The 24,019-nt window shown below is 35.4% G+C and overlaps 1 protein-coding gene across 3 annotated transcripts in view; it reads left to right on the top strand.

Annotated features, from left to right (window-relative positions):
- The first annotated feature begins 352 nt into the window (after positions 1 to 352).
- ZRANB1 (zinc finger RANBP2-type containing 1) overlaps positions 353 to 24,019 on the top strand; it is a 55,302-nt gene continuing 31,635 nt past the window's right edge. The window contains exons 1-4 of one of the 3 annotated variants that reach the window (XM_026704943.2): positions 362 to 755; positions 13,410 to 13,557; positions 14,413 to 14,514; positions 15,007 to 15,857. In XM_026704943.2, the coding sequence (XP_026560728.1) occupies positions 15,044 to 15,857 (814 nt within the window). In that variant the 5' untranslated portion in view covers positions 362 to 755; positions 13,410 to 13,557; positions 14,413 to 14,514; positions 15,007 to 15,043. Of the gene's footprint in view, positions 756 to 9,274; positions 9,527 to 13,409; positions 13,558 to 14,412; positions 14,515 to 15,006; positions 15,858 to 24,019 lie in introns of those variants that run through there. The other 2 variants (XM_026704945.2, XM_026704946.2) reach the window with 2 other exon arrangements.

Here is a 24,019-nt window from a genome sequence, read left to right as displayed (position 1 = left end):
GTTCATGGGGGAAGGGGGAGAGGAGAAGCGTCTTTCTGAACAGTTTCAAGTGACTCTCCCCATTTCAGAGCGCAAAAAAACGAAAAAGCAACGGTAGAAAAAGCTGCTTGCCAGCCCCAAAGGTTGTCTGGCCAGGGCTCTGGAGCCCCAAGAGAGATGGGTAGAAAGCGCATGTGGTGTGTGTCTCCCCCTCCCCCCTTTTTAAAAGCCCGGAGAAGAGATTAAAGAGAAGAGTTCTCGAGCATCCTCACAATCAGCACCCCCCTGCCCCCCCCTCAATTGGAACGACATGACATCAGCTGTTCGTCTTCAATGAGACGCTCTTCCATTGGCTGGCTGGCAGCGCTTCCTTGGCGAATGAGCGCGCGGCAGGGCTGCAGGCCGGGCGGACTGACGTGCGAGTTCCAGTCACTTTGCCGTATGGGGGTTTATTTTGCTTTGGGCCACTCCAGCCGCCGCCATTAGGCGAGCGGGGATAGATTACAGGGCGGCGGGATCGCCTTGGTTCGTCCTTTTTGACTCCCCCCCTCCCGTTTGGGTGGTAGCGTCCTTCGACTGACTACGTCCTTCGAGCCACCCCAGGAAGAAACCATGTCCTGAGCCGGGGGAGGGGGGTGGGAAAAAAAAGCAAGGAGGCCGCAACTAGCCGCAGCTTGCGGTGCGGCGCAGTGCATGGGTGGGTGGGATGTGGATAAGCGGGATAGGCGGCAGCTGGTGAGGAGACGGCTCGCGGGATCCAGGGACAGCCTTGCAAGGTATGAAAAGCCTCCCTTCCCTTTCCTCGGCCGTCCTGCGATGGGAGGAATATAATCATGCTTTTACTAGCCTTTCGGAACTTGGAAAAAAAATCGTCTCAGGTTGAACCCTTCTTTTAAATCCCCCGTCCCAGTCCTGGTTTGAACGTGAGGCAGTTTTGGGACCAAGGCTATATGGCCTTTCTCCTTGGAAGGAGGAGAGGAGAGGAGCGGAGGAGGCGAAGCGTCCGGTGGCCCTTGAGAGAGCCAGATCAGCTCCTTCTCTTTCCCTTCTCTTCCTGGATCCTACCCGAGACCCGGGCCTTTCTCTCGTACCTCCTCTCCCCGCTTTGACAGGCTCGTTCCGTTCTTGGGCTTGCCGAAGTGGAAATAAGTCCGAAGGCCTCCTTGCTCAGGGACGGGGGGACTTTATCATCCCCCCCCGCCCCCCGAAACAGTAGACCCCCGGTCCCCAAATTTACGTTTTGTTTAAAGCTCGTTTGAAAATAATTTTCTTTCTGGTCCTGTCTCAGCGCCGCCTTGTATTTATTTGCTGGCCCGCCAAGCTTTCGCTCAAGGCGCCGAGGAGAAAGAGCCGGGGGATGTTTCTAAAACTTCCTACTACGGTGTGGATTTGACTTGAGGTCCCCGGGGGGGCGGGGGGCGGGAGCGAGGTCGCGATCGTTTGGTCGTGGCTCCCTACCCCCCCCTTTTTTTTTCTGGGATCTCCCGGCACCTGCTGGGGAAGGATGGATTCTGTTGCAACTCGGTTGTTTACTAGGCATTCCACCCTTTGGTGGTTGCTAGCGACAGAGTTGGCTTTAAACATTATATGCTTGCCGATCATGTGTCCTGAGTCACACAACTCTTTGCCTCCGAGGCTTTTGGGAAGCCACTGGATAGTGTAACTCTTGTTTTGTTTACCTCCGTGTGTGTGTGTGTGTGTGTGTGTGTGTGTGTGTGTTTTCTGATGGGCAGTGCGCTCTCTGCCTTAGGTAGCGTCGCTTCTGTATTTAAAGAGGGAATTTAGTACCACAATGCCTGGATTAATGTTGCTTGTAAAATATTCCGGGAGCCTTTGTAGTGTCCAAGCTTTAATATAAATAGCATTTGTTTTCCCAAACGCAGGGGACAGGTGCTTTGTAATTCTTAGTTACCTACCTTCAGTGCTGCAGTATCTACTTCTTACTACAGTGAGGTCATACCTCTGCTGTCCCCCTCCCCGTCGTTTTTCGTAGCTATAACCCGTGCCCTGTCTATGTGTATTGCAAAACAACTTGCGATAAACGCTAGATTTGTAAGGTACAGAGGTTAAAATCCTTTATCATTGCTTAAAGTGACATTGATATTACTTTGTACAGTCAAGTAGGGTTTTTTTTAAATTATAAAAAAAATAGGGTAGATCTTTGATTTGTTCATGTTTACAAACAGCATCAAGCCAGTATGAGAATTTGTACTAAGTTCAAGCTTTAAAAAAACCGACTAAACTAAGGTTCTCCTAATATTGCAAGAAAGGTTTTTTTTTAGAGGTCATTCAAGTCACTTTAGAGAATGCCTGGATTATTACAGATGACATTTTCCACGGTTTACATGTTTCCCATGCCGGTTTTGTTTGTTTGAGAATGTATGCCTTTTTGTATATTTTCTTGTTCACTCATGTAATATTTTCTGGCATTTCAATAGAAATCTCAGCATGTTATCTAAAACTTGTTATATAAGGCAATCTCTTTGTCCTAGCCATCAGCATAGAAGTTAGGATGAGCAGTGTGACCAAAACATGTTGTAGGGTTCTGTAATTGTATAAATGTTCTTATAATTAAGAGATGCCTCTCCTCAAACTCATGAGAGATGACATAACTGATGCATGCTTCTTACTTTATACATTCTGTGATTCTGGAGACAATATTTATCTAGCTCTTATATTGGTGGAAGGATACAAGTGAGCATAAGTTAGTGCCATTAAACAATAGCAATTATTCAATTACAATTTTACTATTTAAAATATCTTATTTCTTACAATTATAAAACCATTTCTGTTTTAATCTATGAAGTACTAATGCAGGATTTTTTTAAAATTTTTGTTTTGAGGTGATTCTGCTTATGAACTTGCATTTGATTGGGAATTTGCATTTTGATATGCATGATTTTGAGATGTCAACAATGACAATAGATTTTATCCATTGATTTGCTGAAAATACCAGTTTCCCATGATATTTGTATTTTTATATGAAATATCATAAGATTTTGACACTTTTTAAATTTATAGTTTCATTACTCAAATTATTTAGGAACCTGACAAATTCATTGAAATTATGCTGTGGTATCCATCCTGATACCTGTAATAAGATGTGAAATCTCTTACATTGAAATCACAAGGCAATAAGTAATCATGACAATTTATTATACCAGAACCAACATTTTAAAATTATTTGCTATTAATTTTCTGTCCTAAAAGTTATTGGAAATAATTTTAATAGGAGCAAAGCTACTCATCCAAAGAAAAATTAGAATGGGCTATAATATAATATGAAATGCAAATAAAATCAATAATGTTATATAAAAATAAAGGAATAGCGGCATTAAAAGGAGAAATAACCGTACAATATTTTTCAATAACCAATGGCAAGGAAAAACAATCTTCACCAAAGAAAGAAAAAGAAAAGTAATCATAATGGGCAGCTTGTAATCCATTCCATAGAACTCCCTAGAGAACCAGATTTTGACATCTGAAATATTTAATGTTTGGGCTGTGCAGGCCTACATAAGCAGAGCTTTGGCATTATTGAAGCCAGAAACAAATCAGCCTTGCACTTTGGTTAATTGCTCTTTAAGATTTTAGAAATGGGAATGAGCACCTAAATTGAGTTTTGAGAGGCATAGGCAATTGGCACAGGACAAATAACATTGGGATGATACGTTCACACTGCAATACTTAAAACCTATTTTAAGTGATACAATAAGAAAAGCATCTACTTGCAATATTTCTGATCGAACTAAAACTATACTAAAAGCTTTGCTTTGAGAAACTTAAAGCCTAATATAGGTAGTCCTTGACATACTACCATAACTGAACTCAAAGTTCCTGTTGCTAAGTGAGATGGTTAAGTTAGTTTTACCCCATTTTATGACCTTTCTTGCCACAATTGTTAAGTGAATTGTTAAGTTAATAGCTTGGTTGTTAAATGAATCTGGCTTTCCCATTGACTTTTCTTGTCAAAAGGTCACAAAAGCGATTACGTGATCATCATAAATATGAGTCAGTTGCCAAGCCTTTGAATTTTGAACACATGACCTTGGGGATGCTGCAGTAGTTATAAGTATGAAAAACAGTTATAAATCACTTTTTTTCAGTGCTGTTGTAACTTTGAATTGTCACTAAACAATTTTTGTAAGTCGAGGGCTACCTGTACATTGTAGTTTCAGCAGAATTAATGTTTGTGTTCAACCAAATGTGCCTGGTAACAGATATTGTTGCCAGTAATGAATTTGTATTGATTAAGCTCATGTATTAAGTTCAGTATTTTCATTCTAAAGTTTAAAGTACCACAATACAAGTTCAGAATAGTAGTGGTAAAGACTGTGTTATTCATGTTAAGTTAGCACTTATTCATGTCCTTGTTTATGGAAAGGAAGGAAGTGATAATTCTGGTTTGCCATTCATGGTAGAATGAAACGACTATATTGGTATGTGTTAATCCTGATGTATGTATTTGCTATAGCTGTTTAATTAGAAGAATTATTCCAAATTACCCTAGTCCTCAGAGATACGCCATCACTAAGTAAGCCCATTGGGATTTGGAATTTTTCTGAGTATCAATTATACTCACTTCTACCGTGTTTCTCATATAATAAGGCCGGGTCTTTTTTTTTTTTGAGCCCCCCCAAAATGGCTAGGTCGTCTTTTCAGGGGTGACTTAATTCCCCCCCCCTTGCATCTTCGGGCAGGTGGGTGGCGACAGCTTGGATGTTGACCTTGGCGTTGGTGGGGCACTTCGTATCGGGGTCAACGCAGGCAGCACCATATCTGGGTGTGCAACAAAAGTACTTCCTAATGGCAAGCCCCCCCACTATTCCCCATTTCGCATGTTTTAATATAGGCCTTAATTTGGGGGGAGGGACTTAATTTCATTTCATGCCTATAAAACATGCTGGGACTTCCTATTGGGGGAGGCCGTATTGTTGGAGAAACAGGGTATTAAAATGTCACATTTTGAGAAGTTTGACTGCATTCCAAATATTGCTTGCTCTGTGGCAGAACATAGCAAAGTCATGATAAAAAGTTCTCATACATTGCTTTTTGCATTAAATATGGTACCATGTTTATTAGTACACACAACTGTAATGGAAACCTAAATAATTGTCATTAATGTATGTAGTTTTTGTTTGTCAAGATGTGAAGATTATTCTTCCTGCATTTCATCTGCCCATTAAAAACATTAAGGGTTACACAGTGCACCTATCAATACCTTCTTATAGAAGTATTTCCCCTCCTGAGAAAAATGTAGCTAAGCTATGTGGAAAACCTAACTACTTTATTATACAGTATTCTAACCATATTGCAGGAATCTTCTAGTCTGGCAGCTTATTCTTGGGAACAAATAGATAAGGCTCCAAGGAACTTGTGGGGGCACAGGGAATCAGTCCTAACTCTTTTGCAGTTGCACAGTGACTCTAGGCTAACTTCATGCTTGAGGTCTTCTCCTTACCAGGCTGGTAAGCACCATTTATTTATTTATATCTCACCTTTATTATTTTTATATCCATCTCAAGGTGGCAAATATATGTAATAACTCCTTTCTCCTCCTATTTTCTGCATAGCAAACCTATGAGATGGGTTGTGCTGAGAAAGACTGACCCAAAGTCACCCAGCCTACTTTTATGGTTAAGGTCATAGTCTCCTGCTTTCTAACCTGGTGCCTTAATCACTAGATACCTTTTTAACTTCAGCTGTAAAGTATAGAATGTTACTTTATTTATTTAATAGCTCGGCCCATATTATTACTGTGACTCTGGATGACTTACCAAGTTAAAAATCGAGAAGGCAGCATGAAACCAACCAAAATAAATGCAACAGTAATTAATATACAGGATGATCAGATGACATTCTTTCATAGAGGGGAGCTGCAACGTATCCTTTCTGCCGAATCTGATGGGTCACCTGTATTTCTACACCCCATTAGCACTTACTGCAAATATACAGTCAAAATACCCCTGCTTGGATCCCACATATCCATCTTGCCTGTATAACAATATGAAGTACATAGATAAAAAGATTCCAGAAATACAACCCCCATCTCAACACTGAGACCTCACAGGGTGATTGTTGTGCGGAAAATAGGAGGAGAAAGGTGTGTTGGATGTATTTGCTGCCTTGAGTTATTTCGAAAAATAAGAAAGGCGGGATGCAAATAAATAGATGAAAACATCCTATAAACATACAAAAATACCCATTTAAAAAGATTCATTGAAAAAATCATGCCATAATAAATTATAAATATGCTCTCATGAAAACCCCAAAAATAACCAAGTATTGGGTGGAACATTTTAGCATATCAAATGAAAAGTAAAATAGTGCATTGTATTAACATATCGTTAGTAACACCGGCAAGAACCTTGTTTCTATAAAAATAAGAATTGGTGGTGGACTTGGACAAACTTATCAGACGTTTTAGCCCTTAGTGAGTTAAAATGCAATGTAATCATAAAATACATAAGAATCCGTTGCTATGTTCAGCAAATCATAAAGTAGTAATGTCAGGGACATGTGTGTAATCTTTTGAATTATACATAAAAATGGCTTTCAAAAGACTTCTTTGAAAGGCTTAATGTGTGATCTGTGTTTCCTTTAATTTTATTTGAGATTTTTATGCTGTCTAATAAATTTAGAAATACATAGATATGTAAGTTTGTTAAAACTAGACTACTATTTGGTATAATGCAAAGGCTTCATGGGATAAAAGCAATATTGGAGATTGCTCCCTCTGGGAAAAAAAATAAACACAAAGTAAGTCATTATGTTGCCAATGTTCCTCAGAAGTCACAGTTCTCTTGGAAGGCAAAGAAGCAAAAATAAACAGTACTACTTAGGAAAGCAGAAGATTAAAGTTAGAAATTGATAGTACAAAGAAATGGAACATAAATGGAAAAGGCCTGAAACCTATTTTCTCAGCAATGGTTTTAATTTACATGAAAATTGCAGTAATGGAAAAGTTAAAAATAATGCATCACTAGTGTTATCTTTCAGTTTTAACATGAAAAATAGGATAATATATTGAGATACTAATATGTCTGTAATTAATCTAATAGGAGAGAATGGTATTTTAAAATAAGTTTCATGGAGACCTTTGCATTGGTGCATGGTTAAGCAATAATTATTAATTTTAAAATTGGTTTTATTTGAAGAAGTCTCAGACAGATGGAAATGTTTCTGTGCTCACAGTTTTGCACTTCTTTAGTTTCAGGTTCTTACTACATTATAAATTATTTCTGAAGTCCTAGACTAATTTAACTAGTGGCTTAATCTGAAGAGGAAAGGTGTTACAGCTTCCATTATATATTTTCAAATATTTATACTTTTAGAAAACTTAATGTATAATCTGATGATAAATATATTTTTAAATAATCTGTAAATGTCTTTATTTAAAAAATGACCATAGTGCTTCCTGATTGTCCCTCCTGATACTAAAATATGCTATTTCCCTTAATATTTTCAGCACTTTTATCTTGATTCATTTAAGTGGAATTCTCATTTACTTGCTAAGAATATTTCCATTTATCAATCCAGTATCCCAGTTCTGGTTTATGATATTTTGTTGTTAAATATTTTATGTTTCAGATAGAACAGACTGGCATGTTTGTGAATTTGTTCCACTCATATCTAAAATCTGTGGTAGAATATATTACAGACATATTTGCAATTTTTGTTACAAAATAAAGAAACTCCATTTATAAGGATAGTTTAAAACGTAATCTGTTCCCTAGAACATTATTATTAAACATCCAACATATTTTTAAACAGTTGCATACTTGCTTAGAAGCATCTTGTACTGAGTTTAATAGGCGTATTCTCAAATAAATGTGCAAAGGATTATATTTTGGTCTATATAAGGCTGCCAAAACTAAATAGTTTCATTCCATTTTGCCTTTTCAAACTACAATGTAAGTATAAAGAACATGAGGATTGATTGGTAGCTTAATAAGAAAAGTTTGATACATATTCATGCGTAGGTTATTTGTTTTATAAATTTCAAGAAGCATTCCATGCAGTAAAATCACCAGTCTACAACAATCTGAGTATGCTGTTTCTAGTGATCAGATAATTACTTTGTTGATTGCTTTTGATCTGAAAATTAATTTAATGAAGTATTCTCCACCTTTGTGAGACATTTGAATTGCAATGCTACTGGTTTTCATCTCATTTTGAAAGGAGAACATTACAGTTTTATTATCTTTATAATATTGTATTTGTTTTGGTGACCAATGCAGAAATAAAACAGAATGTAAACCAGTGTATAGGTAGCCCTTGAAATATGACTATAATGGAGCCTGTCCATTATGGTTGCGTGTTACAGCAGTCATTCCCTAATAACTTTGCCATCCCTGCTCTCCCCAATGAAAGATTATAACATGTGAGTCATTAAGTGAAGCGGGGATACCTTCTAGTTGGCAGAAGTATTGGAGGCCCTGGCCCTCCCAAGGTCTTCCCCATGTCCCATGCCCCACTTCCTGTGCCTTGGGTCCCTGTGTCCCTTTTCCCACCCCCACTAGAACTGATATGGAAGATGTTAAAGCGGCTAATATCTTCTGCCTTTTAGGATCAATGCTCAACAGTAAAAAGAAAAAAAATCCAGTTATATTAAAAATAATTTAAAAACGCACCAAAGTACTTGGTACAATAGTAATAAAGGCATAATAATATTATTATATAATAATATTATTATATTATAATATATATAATATATTATATTATAATAATATTCAAATAATATTCACATGTCTGTGCATATAAAAACCAGAATCTTACAGATAATTATTTTTCTCTGTGCCACTCAATGGAAACAAAAGTTGGATTTTGAAGAAGCAGGATACAAAGAGTATTAATGCTTTTGAACATTAATATTGGAGAAGGCACTTAAGAATTCCATGAATAGCTAAGAAAATAAATACATCATAGAACAAATCACTTGTCACACAAATCATGGTTCAAATTTCATGTTAGTATGCAAAGATTTAGCTCTGTGGGAAATCTATACTGTTGGGAAAGATGGAAGGAAAGTACAGAAGAGGATAACTAGCAGCAAGGTAGGTAGGCTTGATTACCATGGGCATGGGTGTACTGGTGGAACACTTGAAGGCCACGATGGGGATCAGCTTATTCTGGAGAAGGTCTGTCTATGTGGTTGTTAACACCAGGTTGATCGCATATAAATAATAAGTCGTATGTTTTTGATGAAACCATAAGAAATAGAAACTAACGCAAATTTTAGATAATACAAATATATAAATGCAACTTCTTTCTTCTAATGTAAACGCATGCTTACTGTTTTTACAGATTTAAGTAAGAAAACAATGAATGTGGCAAGCACAGACCTTTGGACAACTTTTCTTCTCCTTTTGTAGAAATAACAACTTCTAAACATTTAATAATATTTGGGGAAGTTTTTGCTACTCTTTGTAGAATTCTTCAAGCTCAGAAACATTCTTGGTCTTGCATATATTGATTGTTTGAAAATTTTCAATAATTAAGTCTGAAGACAGCAAAGGGCATTCCAAAGCCTTTATTTCTCTTTCCTGTAAGTATTTCATATTTAATCCGATTGTTTTTTTTTCTGATTGTTGTTTTTCTGAAAGATCCAAACTCTTTTGAGCTTCACATATTTTCTTGTTCTTTCTTCTGCAAGAACTCTGAAGAATTCTTCCCTCTCTTCTACATGACAGCCCTTTGCACACTTGAACACAGCTGTCTTCTCCAGCCTAAATATATCCATATCTCCAGCCATTCTCCAAGTATTCACTTCCAGGACCCTTTTAATCTTACTTTGGACATAATCCAGTTTGTCTGTTCCTTTTTAAAACGGTTGTTCAGAAATGAATACAGTATTTTAGATGTAGACTGATTACTTCAGAATAGGGAGAGATAGACTGTAACTCCGATGTACCATAAGACTGCATTTGCCTTTTAGGGAATTGCATTATTCTATAGCTGATATCCAATTTGTAATCTGCCAAGAAAACTAAATCTTTTTTTGCAAGTACCAGTGCCTAATACCCTCTCCCCCCACTTGATTTTTCCTATCCAAGTTTTGCTTTGTGTTTCTCTCTGTTGGTGTTTATCTTGTTGGCTTTTATCCATTGTTCCAGCTTATAAAGGCCCTCTTAATCCTGTTTCTGTCCTCTAACGTATTTATTATCTCTTTTGTGTGATCTTGTAAATTTGATATTTTCTTTATCTGCCATCGAAGTTATTAGATAATGGAGCTTTGTAGTTCTCCATTTGACACTTCTCTTCTACTGGATATGGAAATGTATGCTCATTGGATATAATTTTTCATCCAGTTCTAAATCCATTTAAAAGCATTCCTTGTATATTTCAATGTTAATACATTAAACAAGGGAATGCCACAGATGCTTGACTTAAACTTTTTGAGCCATTTGCCCAGAATTCAATTTATTCGTACACATAACTTTACTTTCATTACATAAATACTGCTATTACTGTATTCAGCAAAGAATCTTCAACACTACGTTTGTAAAAAATGTAATACTTCAAGGCTATTCATTTTATCACATGCTTTGTCTGAATAGGCGAACTCATGTTTGCATGGAGAGAAATAATATAACTCATCTTTTCTCTAAATCTGTAGAAAATCATGGTTTAAAAAAATTCTTAACATATTTGTTCATTTTTTGTATTTAGTTATCTTTTTCACAATTGGTAGTATTTACACATCATTTTAGGTCAAAAACAAGTGAACTACATATATGCTTTAATGGGATGTGTGAACTCTGTCACTATATCTCAGTGCTATTCTGTTAGAACATAATATGTTATTTGAGCCCCGTTGGACTCATTTACTCACAAGTCCTGAGTGTGACTGTGGCTATAATAATGTAAGTTGCTCAGATGGGGGGGAGAGGAGAAGCTGCACTGATTCGTTGTTTGAGTACCTGGGAGGAAGGAGGTATTCAGGGAATAATCCATCGGTGATTGAGCCATTTAAACATTAAGTCAACTGTATTAAATCTGCTTTTGTTTACAGTTTTCTATAAGAATATCTGTTCTTAATATCAGCATACATAAGTCTTTAAATGAATGGCTTGTTTTCTCTGTCATTTCCAAGCTTAGGTACTTATAAACAACTTTTAAACCATTAAAGATGATTATTTACTTTCATTATTCTAATACAGAAGTATATTTTAAATTAATAGTTTCAAAAAAAGGCTTTATTCTACTGCTTCCAGATGTTTTATCAAATACAACATTCATGATATCTCTCTTCCTCCTGTTAAGATTCTAGAGTTTTATAAGTCAGTCTCGAGAATATTCACAATGTGTAAATTGATCTTCAAAGTTATTCATTGTTCTATTACATTAGGATATTATGTAATTAATATATTTTTGCTACTATTTAGAACCTTTATTTGATAAAGTTTTAAAGAAATAATTAATGATATAATACCAATATAACAGTGCCTGTTTTTCATGATAGATCTAGTTCATGTTCAGCTCAATTGTATTAAGATTGGAGCAGAAAGATTGTTGGCTCTTTATAAAGTGATTTGGAACCACCTAGATTTTGATATGAGGGGTGCTTTATAAATCTTCGAAGAAAATAAATAAATAAATAAATAAGATACTACTCTGCAAATCAAGAACTAACCTTAAATATGCTAGATTCATTCACTACTCTGTCTTTTGTGAATTTCCCCTTTATCTTCCTTTTTCAGCCTTAACTCTAGTTAGCATTAAAATTGTTGTGACAGATTAATGATTAATATTAGTAAGTCTTTAATTCTGAATTAAATTTGAAATAAACCTGCTGAATTTTATCCAGAGTATGAATCAATTGAAGTGTAATGCTAAAGTAAATGACAAAAAATATTTATGTCATGGGATTGGCCATAGTAGGTTTTCTAAAAGTTTGATACCAGACACACAAATCAAATATCAATTGATTGTTTAGTTTATGCTTTGAAAAAAAGGAACATAATTTCATTAGACCTAATTTCTGTGCTTTACTTATTCTTTGTTGTTTGTTGGGAGGATCGTAATCAGGGGTGGGCTGCTGTGGGTTCGCAGGGGTCGGGAGAGCCCCTAGCTAAGATTCTGTGTAGTTTGGAGAATCCCCAAATCCCACTCCTGGCTGCTCCCCCACTCCTCCCCTCCCAGGAGTCCCCATGTGGCCCATTTTGGATGCAGGTAAGTGAAGGCATGTGCGGAGGCTCGGGGAGGGTGAAAAATGGGCCTCCCGGAAGTATGGGAGGGCCAGAAATGAGCCCGTTTCCAGCTTCCAGAGAGCCTCTGGAGCCCAGGGAGGCTGTTTTTGCCCTCCCGAAGGCTCAAGGAAAGCCTCTGGGGCCCAGGAGATGGCAAAAACATCCCCCCTCCATGGTGCAGGAGGCTGACTAGGCCATACCCATCATGGCCATGCCCACCCGGCAACAGGGCCGAGAACCCTTTGCTAAATTTTTTGAAGTCTACCCCTGATTGTAATGTGATCATCTTTCTGTGTTTTTTTAATCTTAATAAGTAGGCTGCCTAGAGCTGTGTTCATGATTGAGATAGGGTATAAATTAAATGTATCAAATAAAGAAATCCCTTCTAGAGATTCTCAATTTTTCATTCCCATGTATTCATACCATTGCCATGTTAAAAATACATAAAGACAAATCTTGTTTAGTTCAGCTCCTAATGAGTTTGTGGATATATCCATGTAGTTTTCTTGATAATAGTAACTAGGCTTTCATTATTTCTTGTTTTTTTTAAATTTCACCCTAGATTATAAACCTGGGATTTTCAGGTAGTCACTCAGCTAAAATGAAACCAGGTCTGAACACACTTAAATTTTGGGGGTTCAGCCAAATTCAGTTAGTTACAACCACCTCTTCTGTTCCAAATCCAATTAATTGAGACAGTTGCTTCTTAACATTGAACAAATATGCTACCTCAATTCCGTTATGTAAATATATTACATATACAGTTGGTTGTGACAGTATGCATTTATTGTGTTTATTGTAAATATTTCTCTTTCCCTTTTGATTCAAAATAAAAAGCTCATTGTGATTTAAAATGTAATCAATATATTAAAATGTTATAACGTTCAAACTAATAAAGAGAGGTGGCTAGTAAAATGCTGCAGTCCTTAGGAGATTAAAATTAAAATTTTGGAAAGAAATGTTTATGAGAAAAAAAAAAAACCTTTCTGGAACAGTTTAGTAACTTTTTGCGAGTTACATTTTCCCCTTCCTTACCAATAATTATTTGTAGCACTTGATTAATTTAGTAGGTGTTATAAATCTACAGTGGACTCTTTTGCTTAATATTTATATAGAAGAAAACTCACTTGTATGTTTGAAAGCTAGCAAGACTATAGTGGTGAGAGAAAGTATGTGATCGCTATCTGTAATTTTGCACATCAGTGACCTACAAGAACTCCATCTAATTCTTTTAAACAGGTAAAGAGATTCTGCTTAAACAAACACCGTTATAGAATGGGCTGGTTTGGCTTGCAATCATTGACGGAACAGTGGATTCTGAACTGTACCAGCAAATTCTACAGAAGAATGCCAAAGTATCCATCAGCGGACTAAAGCTTAAATGAAAGTGAGTCATGCAGCTCAGCATCAATTCTAAACCCACAAGCATTGGCTAAAGGAGAAGAAATCTTGCATTTTTGAATAATCAAGCCTTGATATTAAACAAATTAAAATGATGTGGCACAAAGGCATGACTTGCAGCAAATAGTTCATAGAAATACAAAGGTACAATGGAAAATATTGAAATAGTTTGGTAAAATAAAAGAGATGAAAATACTTCTAAGCTGATGAATTGGATTGAACAAGAATATTGCAAACATATTATTGAAATCAGCACTGTTAAAAGAGATGCCACTATAACTAAATCTGAAGCTTCATATACTTTTCTCAACAATGACCATGGAAGTTGCCTAGAACCTGTTTAACCTTGATAAATCTTTAATCATACAATTTATAGGTATTTTTAAAAGAGTTACAAACTTTATCTCACCACTAAATGTAATTACATGTAGTTTTCAAAGCAGGCTCCTCAACAAAATAACAATCAGGAAGAAAATTCATCTCATTTTCCAACAGCATTTTTTAATATGGAAGTGCTTTTTCAATTAATCTGAACCTGATAATGTGACAAATGGGCCAGGTAGCAAAGAAGCTGTACAGAGTTCCATATAAAATGGGTGGCTATATATGTGTTATAAATTAACAAAAGTACTGAAACAACTTGTAAAAGATGTTATGCTTTGGCAGTTAGAAGTGAGCTGCTTTGTTTGTTTTCCAAATACTTTTCATAAGCCTATATAAAAAGATAAATAGCAGCGAGTGCTATAGGCATTTACAGATTTGCTGCTGTTTATATATATCCAGTATCATATATTTATAAATGTAAAAATAAGATTTTAACAAAAATTTGTATTGTTTACAGGAAAAGCTGTTTCATAGTGCTGATGGTCATTCTTGTTAGTTCCTGCTGAAGTGGATAAAATCTCAGACAGCATGGAGACGAAATAGACTTCATTATAGAAAAGTAAATATGCAAATTTGTTTGATGTATATATTTTAGTTGTATGATAAATCTGTAATTTGACATTTGGGAGGACTTGTGTAATACTGGCAATATCTGAATTTCATTGGGAAGTGTGTGCGCACGCACACACATATAAAATGAGCATGGTTTACATAATCATAATGTGACTGATATATATGTGACTGATTTTATATATATATATATATATATATATATATATATATATATATATATATATATATATATATGAGACTTTAAAAAACAAAATTCCTGACATGCATCATGCCACTTTTATTTTATAAAATACTAAGCTTAATTAAAAAATTATAAGAAAAGGAAAGGAAAATAATGTTTGAATTGGCGCTTGTTATAGTATGCTGTGATTTAATATTAGAACTGGACTAGATAAAAGCTTTGTGACTATAAATTCTTCTAAAGAACTGAGTGGATTTTTTTTATGATTTTATGATTCTATTTACTCTCTTTTTAAAGATTTCTTGCTGGAACAATTTACTTCAAAGAGTGCAGGATGACTGATCGTGGAATAAAATGGGCTTGTGAGTATTGTACATATGAAAACTGGCCATCTGCTATCAAGTGTACCATGTGTCGTGCTCAGAGACCTAGTGGAACTATTATAACAGAAGATCCATTTAAAAGTACTTCAAGTGATGTTGGTAGAGACTGGGATCCTGCAGGTATTGAAGGAGGCAGCAGTCCTTTGATATGTCCAGATTCTAGTGCAAGACCAAGAGTTAAGTCATCTTACAATGTTGAAAGTGCAAATAAGTGGTCATGTCACATGTGTACTTACTTGAACTGGCCTCGTGCAATAAGGTGTACTCAATGCTTGTCTCAGCGTAGGACCAGGAGCCCCACAGAATCCCCTCAGTCTTCAGGATCTGGCACAAGACCAGCTTCTTTTTCTGTGGATCCTTGTGAGGAATACAATGATAGAAATAAATTGAACATAAGGACACAACACTGGACTTGTTCTGTTTGTACATATGAGAATTGGGCTAAGGCCAGAAAATGTGTTGTCTGTGATCACCCACGGCCCAACAACATTGAAGCAATAGAGCTAGCAGAAACAGAACAGGCTTCTTCCATAATAAATGAGCAAGAAAGAACTCGTTGGAGAGGAAGCTGCAGTAGTGGAAATAGCCAAAGAAAGTCACCTCCCACTGCTAAACGAGAATCTGAAGTGAAAATGGACTTTCAGAGAATTGAAGTGGCTGGAGCTGTTGGCAGCAAAGAAGAACTTGAAGTTGATTTCAAAAAACTAAAACAAATAAAAAACAGAATGAAGAAGACTGACTGGTTGTTTCTCAATGCTTGTGTTGGTAAGTTTTGTTATTTATTTCACTTTCTGGGGGTTGACTGAAAGAACTGCTTGCTGAAATAGATCAGCACCCCTTCCATGCACAGAAGGAAACTCCTTTGGCAGAGTGCAGGAAAGGAGCCAAAACTGCCAGGATTTTGCCTCCATTTCTACATCTTGCTGAAGAAGTTCATCTCCCCTGGGGAGGCAGCATTTTCAGCCAGCCCCCAAGAGATGAGAGGGACTCTACTGCACTGAGGGCCGTACTGTAAATGTTATTCTTTCCATGTTCTAACCATCAATTTTTGCTGTCGTCGTCTTCTTATTCATGGCACTGTTATTGTTTTCCTATCTTCAGTATTCTCCTTCTGTTAGTCTTTATTTCCAAACCACATTTGCCCAAAGTTTAATTGGTTGTTGGCAGAACTCCATACCAGATATCAATAATTCCCATCCAGTGTGGTTGCTCCAGTAAGTCTAAAGGTGCCATGCTGCTGAAGTTCAATCTAATGCATTGTAAATAGAGTGTACTTTTGCATTACTTTGGATTAAATTGATACAGGAGCAGCTTATATATGTGGATTTCATTGGAATCAGAACTAGGAGTACAAAGCTTCCCTCCATATATGCTGTGACCTTGTTGAAAAATAGGAGTTGTATCAAAAATCTTCATGGAAAAGTTGAATAGCAGTACCATAGCAATAGCAATAGCACTTAGATTTATATATCGCCCCATAGTGCTTTACAGCTCTCTCTCAGCAGTTTACAATGTCAGCATATTGCTCGCAAAAATCAGTAAAAATCCTCATTTTACTGACCTTGGAAGGATGGAAGTCTGAGTTAACCTTGAACCTTTTTTGGGATCAAATTCCAAGTGGTGGACAGAGTTTGTCTGCAATGCTGCATTTTAAACACTGCAAAACCAGGGCTCCTATTGTTGTTACATAAGGGACTGGTCATGTAAAGTAGGTGCCAGATCAATTCCACATTTGAAATGTTATTGTGTAGGAGAAAAATGATGACTTCCTGGTCAGAAAAACAATTTAAGATTTCTAATAATTTGAATTATAAGTGCTTTCCTCGTTTATTGTATAAATGGTATTCCGGCAGTATATGTGATTCTTGTCTATACCAGATCATATTACAAGTACAATTTTTATAGGCCAGACAGATATTGTTTACCCGTATAGATAATTCACTGATTTGGTTCAAGGTGAGGATTCTTCTACCTGAAATGTTGACAAGTATCTGGGAACGGAGTGTGTGTGTCTCTGTGTGTCTCTGTGTTACTGAGTTGTAGAAATGGGAAACTCTGATTCTATCTTTTGGGAGATATAGATTCCAGATCCGTCTACTGAAGGGTAATGTATGTCTTTATTGGGTAAGACCAGCTAATGCTAGAAAAGAAAATCTGCAATAAACCAGAGTAAACTCAGACTTTCCCCCCAAATTAGTTTCAACTCATAACTGAAGTGACAGAGCTTCAATAGGCTCCTAGGGATATGCAGCCTAATTCCCAGTCAGATAAGGGAGTTAAGGATGGAATAAAGAACCCATGGTATTATCTTTAAAATGCAGATTGGATAAAGTCTAATCTAAAAACTTCATAACCAAGCCCCCTGTAACATTGAGCCCAGCACTTTAGCCTTAAATAATTTGACAGTTGCTGGTACAGAGCTGTGACTGTGTGAAAAGTATATTTTATAATTGCAAAAGATGCTATTTTGGCTTTTATAAAATGGTCCTTTCCTTGATTGATCCTGTGAGTAGATGATTGAAAGTGGTTGCCTATACACTTAAAGGTTATGACAACTCAATAGATCTACTTGTTAACCCTTTGACTAATTGGGGACTTGAAATCCTTTCTGGAAAATATTAAAGAGAAATTGATCTCAGGTCTGTTCCCTAATTCAGTAGTAAGATGCTTTGAGGCACCTACACGGATGTCAAGGCATCCACTTGACATAGAGAAGAATATAAGGCAGTGGGCAAGAGAGAGAAATTCTGGTTCATCAAACAGAATTTTTGTATTTCACCATATAATTAATATATAGATTATACAACAACGGGATAAGTTGTATAATAGGAAAATATTTCCTTTGTATATTAGTATCTGATTATAATTATTTTTTTCCAGTTTAAGAAAACAAAAATCAATATTGTGGCTAATTTCTTCAGAATTTTTTGTGGTGTATAGTAAAAGAGCACTTTTAGATTTATGAAAGCAACACAAGGGCCACCTTTTAGAAAGTTATAGTATCTTTTGGCTTGACAATATAATATTCTGTACTGGTCCATAGTTGGATAATCAGGTCCAGACACTTTTGGGAAGCGTCCAGTCAAGTCATATTAATCCAGTCATATTAATACAAAATCTAGACATATAATTTACTAATTATAATTACTATAAGAACCAGGGCAGCAATTTGTTGAGTCAGCCTTGTTCCCTTTTCTATAAAATTAAAAGAATGATCAAATAAAAGCACTCTTTTAGTATCAGGAAAGAGTTATTTATGGCAGTGAAGTGAAGGGCTGTCACAGACATCAGGTGAGCCTCGATTTTAGGAATTCCAGTATAACTGGGTTTGCTATTTTTACTTCTTTCTGAACTTCTATATCTTCTGGGCATTCATAATATCTGGTGACAAAGATGGAAGGATCCCCACCTAAAGCTATATTTAATAAATGGCAGAAATGTACACACCAAGAATCACCAAAGGTTAAATTATTGTAAGCTGAGTTATATTTTGTTGAAGATTGGGAGATGAGGTGTGAAAACAGGCAGTCATTTCATTTGTGATGTGTTGTATATGCTGTAGAATAATACGAAGTTTGCAAACCAGAAGTTAAAATAATTGAACTGACATCAGCAATTTAATTATTTATTTTATATTTCTCTTCTTCAAACAGTCTTAAAGTGGCTAATGTCAATGAAATACAACACGTAAAATTAAATTGGAATTACAATTAAAATAGACAAAAAGCAATTAAAATACACTTAAAAACTATCAGTAAAAATAAAACTCAGCCAATGAATCTGCTTAAACACAAAAAGCTTGCATTAATAAAATGTTTAGCATCATTTCTTGAGGGAGAGAGAGCCCTAGCCTCATCTTTGAAGTAGTAAGACTCTCCGGACCTGGAGACATTATTATATCATTATTCCTTCTTCATCTCCCTAAATATGCATTTGATAATTGTCAGATGAAAAGTTTAAAATCCAGATAGAACAGCCAGGTATTCGGTGCTTTTCAGAACATCTTACTGTAGCAAATTTATATGCTACCTAAAAATGTTGCCAGTCAGTACTTCAGTTGCAATATTTTGGTCACCTGAAATTTATGAAGGTTGAACAGTAGGCTACAATTATTTAAATAGAAAATAAGTATGTAATTTAGAATAATGGTGCTTACAACATATTTCTTGGTGCTTGAAAAGATCTGTTAATCTATCTGATTTTATTTTTAGATTGTTTTAACTTGCAAAATATTAGCCTCAAGTCATAGCCTATATTTTCATACTCTGCAAAAGAAAATGGTTGCTGCAGTAAAGCACTTTTTGCTTTTGAGCTCATAAATGTTTTGTGATGGGCCATATCCACCATAACAACCATTTCTTCAGATGTGCCCACTGGACCCAAATATTGAGCATCTCTGAAGTAGATTCTACAGTAATTAGTTTAGTTGGACTACTAATGTCAATTATGTTCACGCCCTTAAAAGATTTAGAAACAGCCTGTAGTTTGTTGACGGTGTAATTTCCAACGTGAAACATGATCTTTGAACAGTTTCTTTGTATTTTGTTGGAAAGGCATGATGGAGTTAATTATTACTATAGTAATGAAATCAGTAAAACCCAGATGCCAGGTGGAAGCAACCAAAACTCTAAAAGAAATTATAATCCAGTGACAATAATCTCTCTGAGCATTTCCGTTTTGAACCTACCTCTAGAAAAGATTGGAACCTCCATAAATGATTTCCTCTAAACCCCATCCCAACACAATATGGCTAATTATAATTAGATACTCATGAATCACCCAGAGAGCATAATATTTATGTTCATATTTTGGTGTAGATTGTTCAGCAACATGACCAAAGCAGATTTTGTTCTATAACCAACCTGAAAATAGATTCAAATGGATCTAGAAAACTGACATTGTCTCAAAATCCTTAGAGGCAAAGTTGTGATGCACAGTTCAGTACTTTGCTTGGCTAAGTAGTTCTCCTTTATGTGTACATACACACAAATCTGTATTCTTCATTCTTCTTTGTAAAATTCCATTCTATTCTAGATAATCTGTTATTTAACCAAACCACCAAACCTATGAGTTGCCTCTCTAGGATGGAAATGCAGTATGAAGTTAAGAAACTTACTTTCATCTAAGAAATAATTATATGATCTGAGTAAGCATTGGAGGTAGATATGTGTTTCCCCGAAAATAAGACCGGGTCTTATATTATTTTTTGCTCCAAAAGATGCATTAGGGCTTGGGGGAAAATATCGGTACAAAAATGTGTTGCTGATTATCTTAACTGGGGCTTATTGTTGGGGTAGGACTTATAATATGAGCATCCTGGAAAAAATCATTCTAGGGCTTTTTTTCTGGTTGGGTCTTGTTTTCAGGGAAACAAGGTAAGAGAGTAAATTTATTTGTTCCCTGCTTCCAGTTTTAATTTTACTGTTTCTAGTTTTGTGTGTGTATTTGCAGTATACACAGCTATATGTACAGTATATGCAGCTCTTCGGTATGCTTGCTTCTTTACATCTTTTAGTATTGGACAGAATTTATGAAATAAGCCAATCAGACATATAGTATGATTTCCATGGGCTTAATAAAAATATTATTCTAGTTAGTGGTAGAGACAAATTGCTGAAATAGGAGAGACTTATAAAGGTTTTGAACTGTTAAATCTATCTAATGAAATTTATTCAGTTCAATTGGCCATGGATTATGCAAGCTCTATCATGCTGTGCAAGAAGTTTCCTATTGCCTGAAATATTATATAATAAGTAATCCAGTGATCCAATCTAAAACAGCAGGGGGAGATAAATTGCTAGGAATCTTTGCTGGAAAGGGTAAAGATTAGAAGGAAAGAAGGATTAACAGCATTTCTTTGTTATTTTTCCATATTTCAGGTATCTTTTTCAGTTTAGGTTTGACTCTAGTAACTGTGAGTAACATGTAATTTAGGTTTGCATTGGATTATTTTGAAAGTGATATTTGAATTATTTGTTAAATAGATTTTAACACCCTTTAGCAACTGGTTTTCTACAGTTTCTGAGAGTGCCTTAGTATTCAAGGAAGTAGGTATATAAATGTAAAAAATCGGAGAAGAAAAGTGTGCCTTACTTAATTTGCTTCATTTCATTAGTGTAAGTATAAATTTCTGTATTCTTGTTTGCGCCTTGTCCAGCATTTTTGTACCAGTTTTTTCACCCATTCTTCTCTGTTTACTCCAGCATCATTTTATTATGAATATAATCCATAATTGGTTATAAGGAAAGTTTTATTTGGATAGTTTTAGAGTCAGATGTTTCTTGAAGCAAATCTTCTTTTTTTTAGCAATTACTACATGTATTTTAGTTGTCCAGTTCGTCATGTTTTTTAGTTTCAGATGTATAGTGAGTTGTCATTCAAGAGTGAATTGTATGGGTATTTGAGTTAGCATTCCAGTCTAAATGAAGATGTTAAATTGCTGTTCTTTAGAAGATCACTTTTCTTTTTTTGACATCTCTACCAAACAGAAATGCTTTTTAAAAAACGGATTGTATATCTCTATACAACTTTATATATCTGTTTTACAGTGAAATGTTACATTGAAATTTGTTTCGTTTTTCTGCAATCTAGCAATTATACACAAGTGCAAATTGAAATAGCTGAATATTGGTATGGGCTTGTGATCAAGCCTATATGGTAACAAGGAACAAAGTTTTTCTCTACTTTTATTGAACCTGTGGATTTCCATTTGGTAGTCTTGTTCCGAGTGACTTGAACCTTTTTAGGGAACGATAAATGGAGCCAAATGTCATCTAACCTGTTGGATGAGTTTGCAAGTTTCTTTGCAAGTGGAATTGCTCATATCCGGACATCAGTTGGGTAAAAATTATTATAGTAAGCAGAACATCATCTGGTGCTAGAATTTGACCTTCTCTTGAGCTTGGGAAACTGAATTAGAAGGAACTGAATAGGTTTTCTTTAAGTATATGGACTCAGCCAACTACAGGATAGTGAAAATAATTGGGGCATTTGCCACCAAAATTTTCACTGTGGATGTCTATAAATAAATAACTTGGGCTACATTGATAATCCATTGGCGAAGAACTTTGTTACACACCACTACCAAATAAAGAAGTCATCTTCAGTTGGGTTCATACTCTATCAAATAAACAATTTTAAAACACAATTTTAATTGTTTTAAGCAATTAAAAGAGAGCCTTTAAGCAGCCTGAAATGTATACATGCCCTTGATATGGATAACATATGTGCTTTTCCACAACTTTTTAGAAATATTACTACTAACCCGATGCAAAACAGCTACTGGAACAATTTTTTACTTGAGTTTTATTTCCGTACTCTTTTAGTGACCTAACTGAAGTATTTTTGCTGCTGTCTGAATAAGTTAAGATATATGTAAGCCTTCTGTCTGGGTGCTCTGTTCTTATGATTGTTCTTTCTCTTCTTGCCATATTGTGAAGCTATTAACTAAGAGTCTTTAATTATATTTTGTTTAGGTTCTTATTGCTGAATGTAGTATCTGTAGCTTTTTGTTGAGAACTTATGGGGAAAGATACTTAAATAAAGATTAGTTAATTCAAAATCTGCAAATCCAACTCTGAAACTCTCTACAGTACTCTCTAAGGTAAATGCATGGTTGTTCATTTGCAAAAAAAAAAAAAAAAAAGAATTTAGTCAGCTTCTTCAATGTTCTATTATATATATTTGCTCATTCTACTGTATATAAAAGATAATAAGATTTAAAAAAATCTAAATAAAGATTAAATCTATTTTTTTCTTTAAGCAATTTACTATACTCTTGGAATCTTGGGAATTATATTAAAATGAATCTGTAGTAACATCCACTCATTTATTGTCTTATTCATGACTGGTATGTTACTTAGCACTTCTCAAAAAGTATCTTCCATTCATAAGTTATTGCTTAAATAGCATTTTTTCCTTAGTTTTTCAAAACTCCTATTTTGGAAATGGCATATTTTTATACTTTCAGTCTATATGTAGTACTAAAATATATGATCTGTATCTTGGAATCATTGAGTTAGAAGGGAACATTTCAGCTTTTAAGTCTGACCTCATGCTCTGCAATCCAAATCCCTGATATTTAGCTGTTGTGTCTCTTGCTAAATCTTTTTTTTTTATTTTTGCAGAGAAAGTGGCAATTTTCTTATTGTGATCTGGTTGTTTCTGACAAGATTAGGACTTTGAAGTTCCATCGCCATTTAATCATTAAATTCAGTATGTAATCTTGGACCCGTCAGATGTTTTCATTCTAATATAAGTCCATCAAAATGTTGAGAGGATGAAATGGAGGGCAATGTGTGTTTTATTTTGGAATACGAATGGCATTAAAAAAAACCCTCTCAACAGGTTGCATGCTATGCTATGGTTGACAAGAATTCAGTAAATTATATGGCATCATGCTCAACCTAGCCATATTCAAGCTATATGCAGGCTGTGGTGAAATCTCCCTAGGCAAGTTGTTACAGGATTTCATATTAACTCATTTAAATAAGTATGATGAGGGTGAGATAATTCAGCAGAGTGCTTCTAAAGTCCATTTCAAAGGCTTTCTTAGTTAATATATTGTTTGTACAGGCAGATTTGTTATTAAAAACATTTTAATATATAATGTTTAAGTTCACAGTGGTCATGTACTATGTATACGCTGATTTACTCATGTCTGGATGAAATTGAAAGACATACACAAATTTCAAAGAGGTAGTTTGCATTCTGTTTACCAGAGAGGTATTGAATGACCTACACTTTCAGAGACAATGTAGGGGAAAAGATCTAATTTCAGCAAAGCGTGTATGTTATGTTGTTATCAGAGAAGCTCTTATTTAATCGCAACTACATTTATTTCCCTAAACAGGATTCCAAGAATCGGAAGTAAAAAAATTTAATTAGAAATTTTAAAAATAAAAATTCTGATACAATTTCCATATCTC

The sequence above is a fragment of the Pseudonaja textilis genome, chromosome 4 (genome assembly GCF_049901715.1).
Source record: "Pseudonaja textilis isolate UNSWEBS1 chromosome 4, rPseTex1.2, whole genome shotgun sequence".
Lineage (NCBI taxonomy): Eukaryota > Metazoa > Chordata > Lepidosauria > Squamata > Elapidae > Pseudonaja > Pseudonaja textilis.
This window is presented reverse-complemented; position numbering and strand designations above follow the sequence as displayed.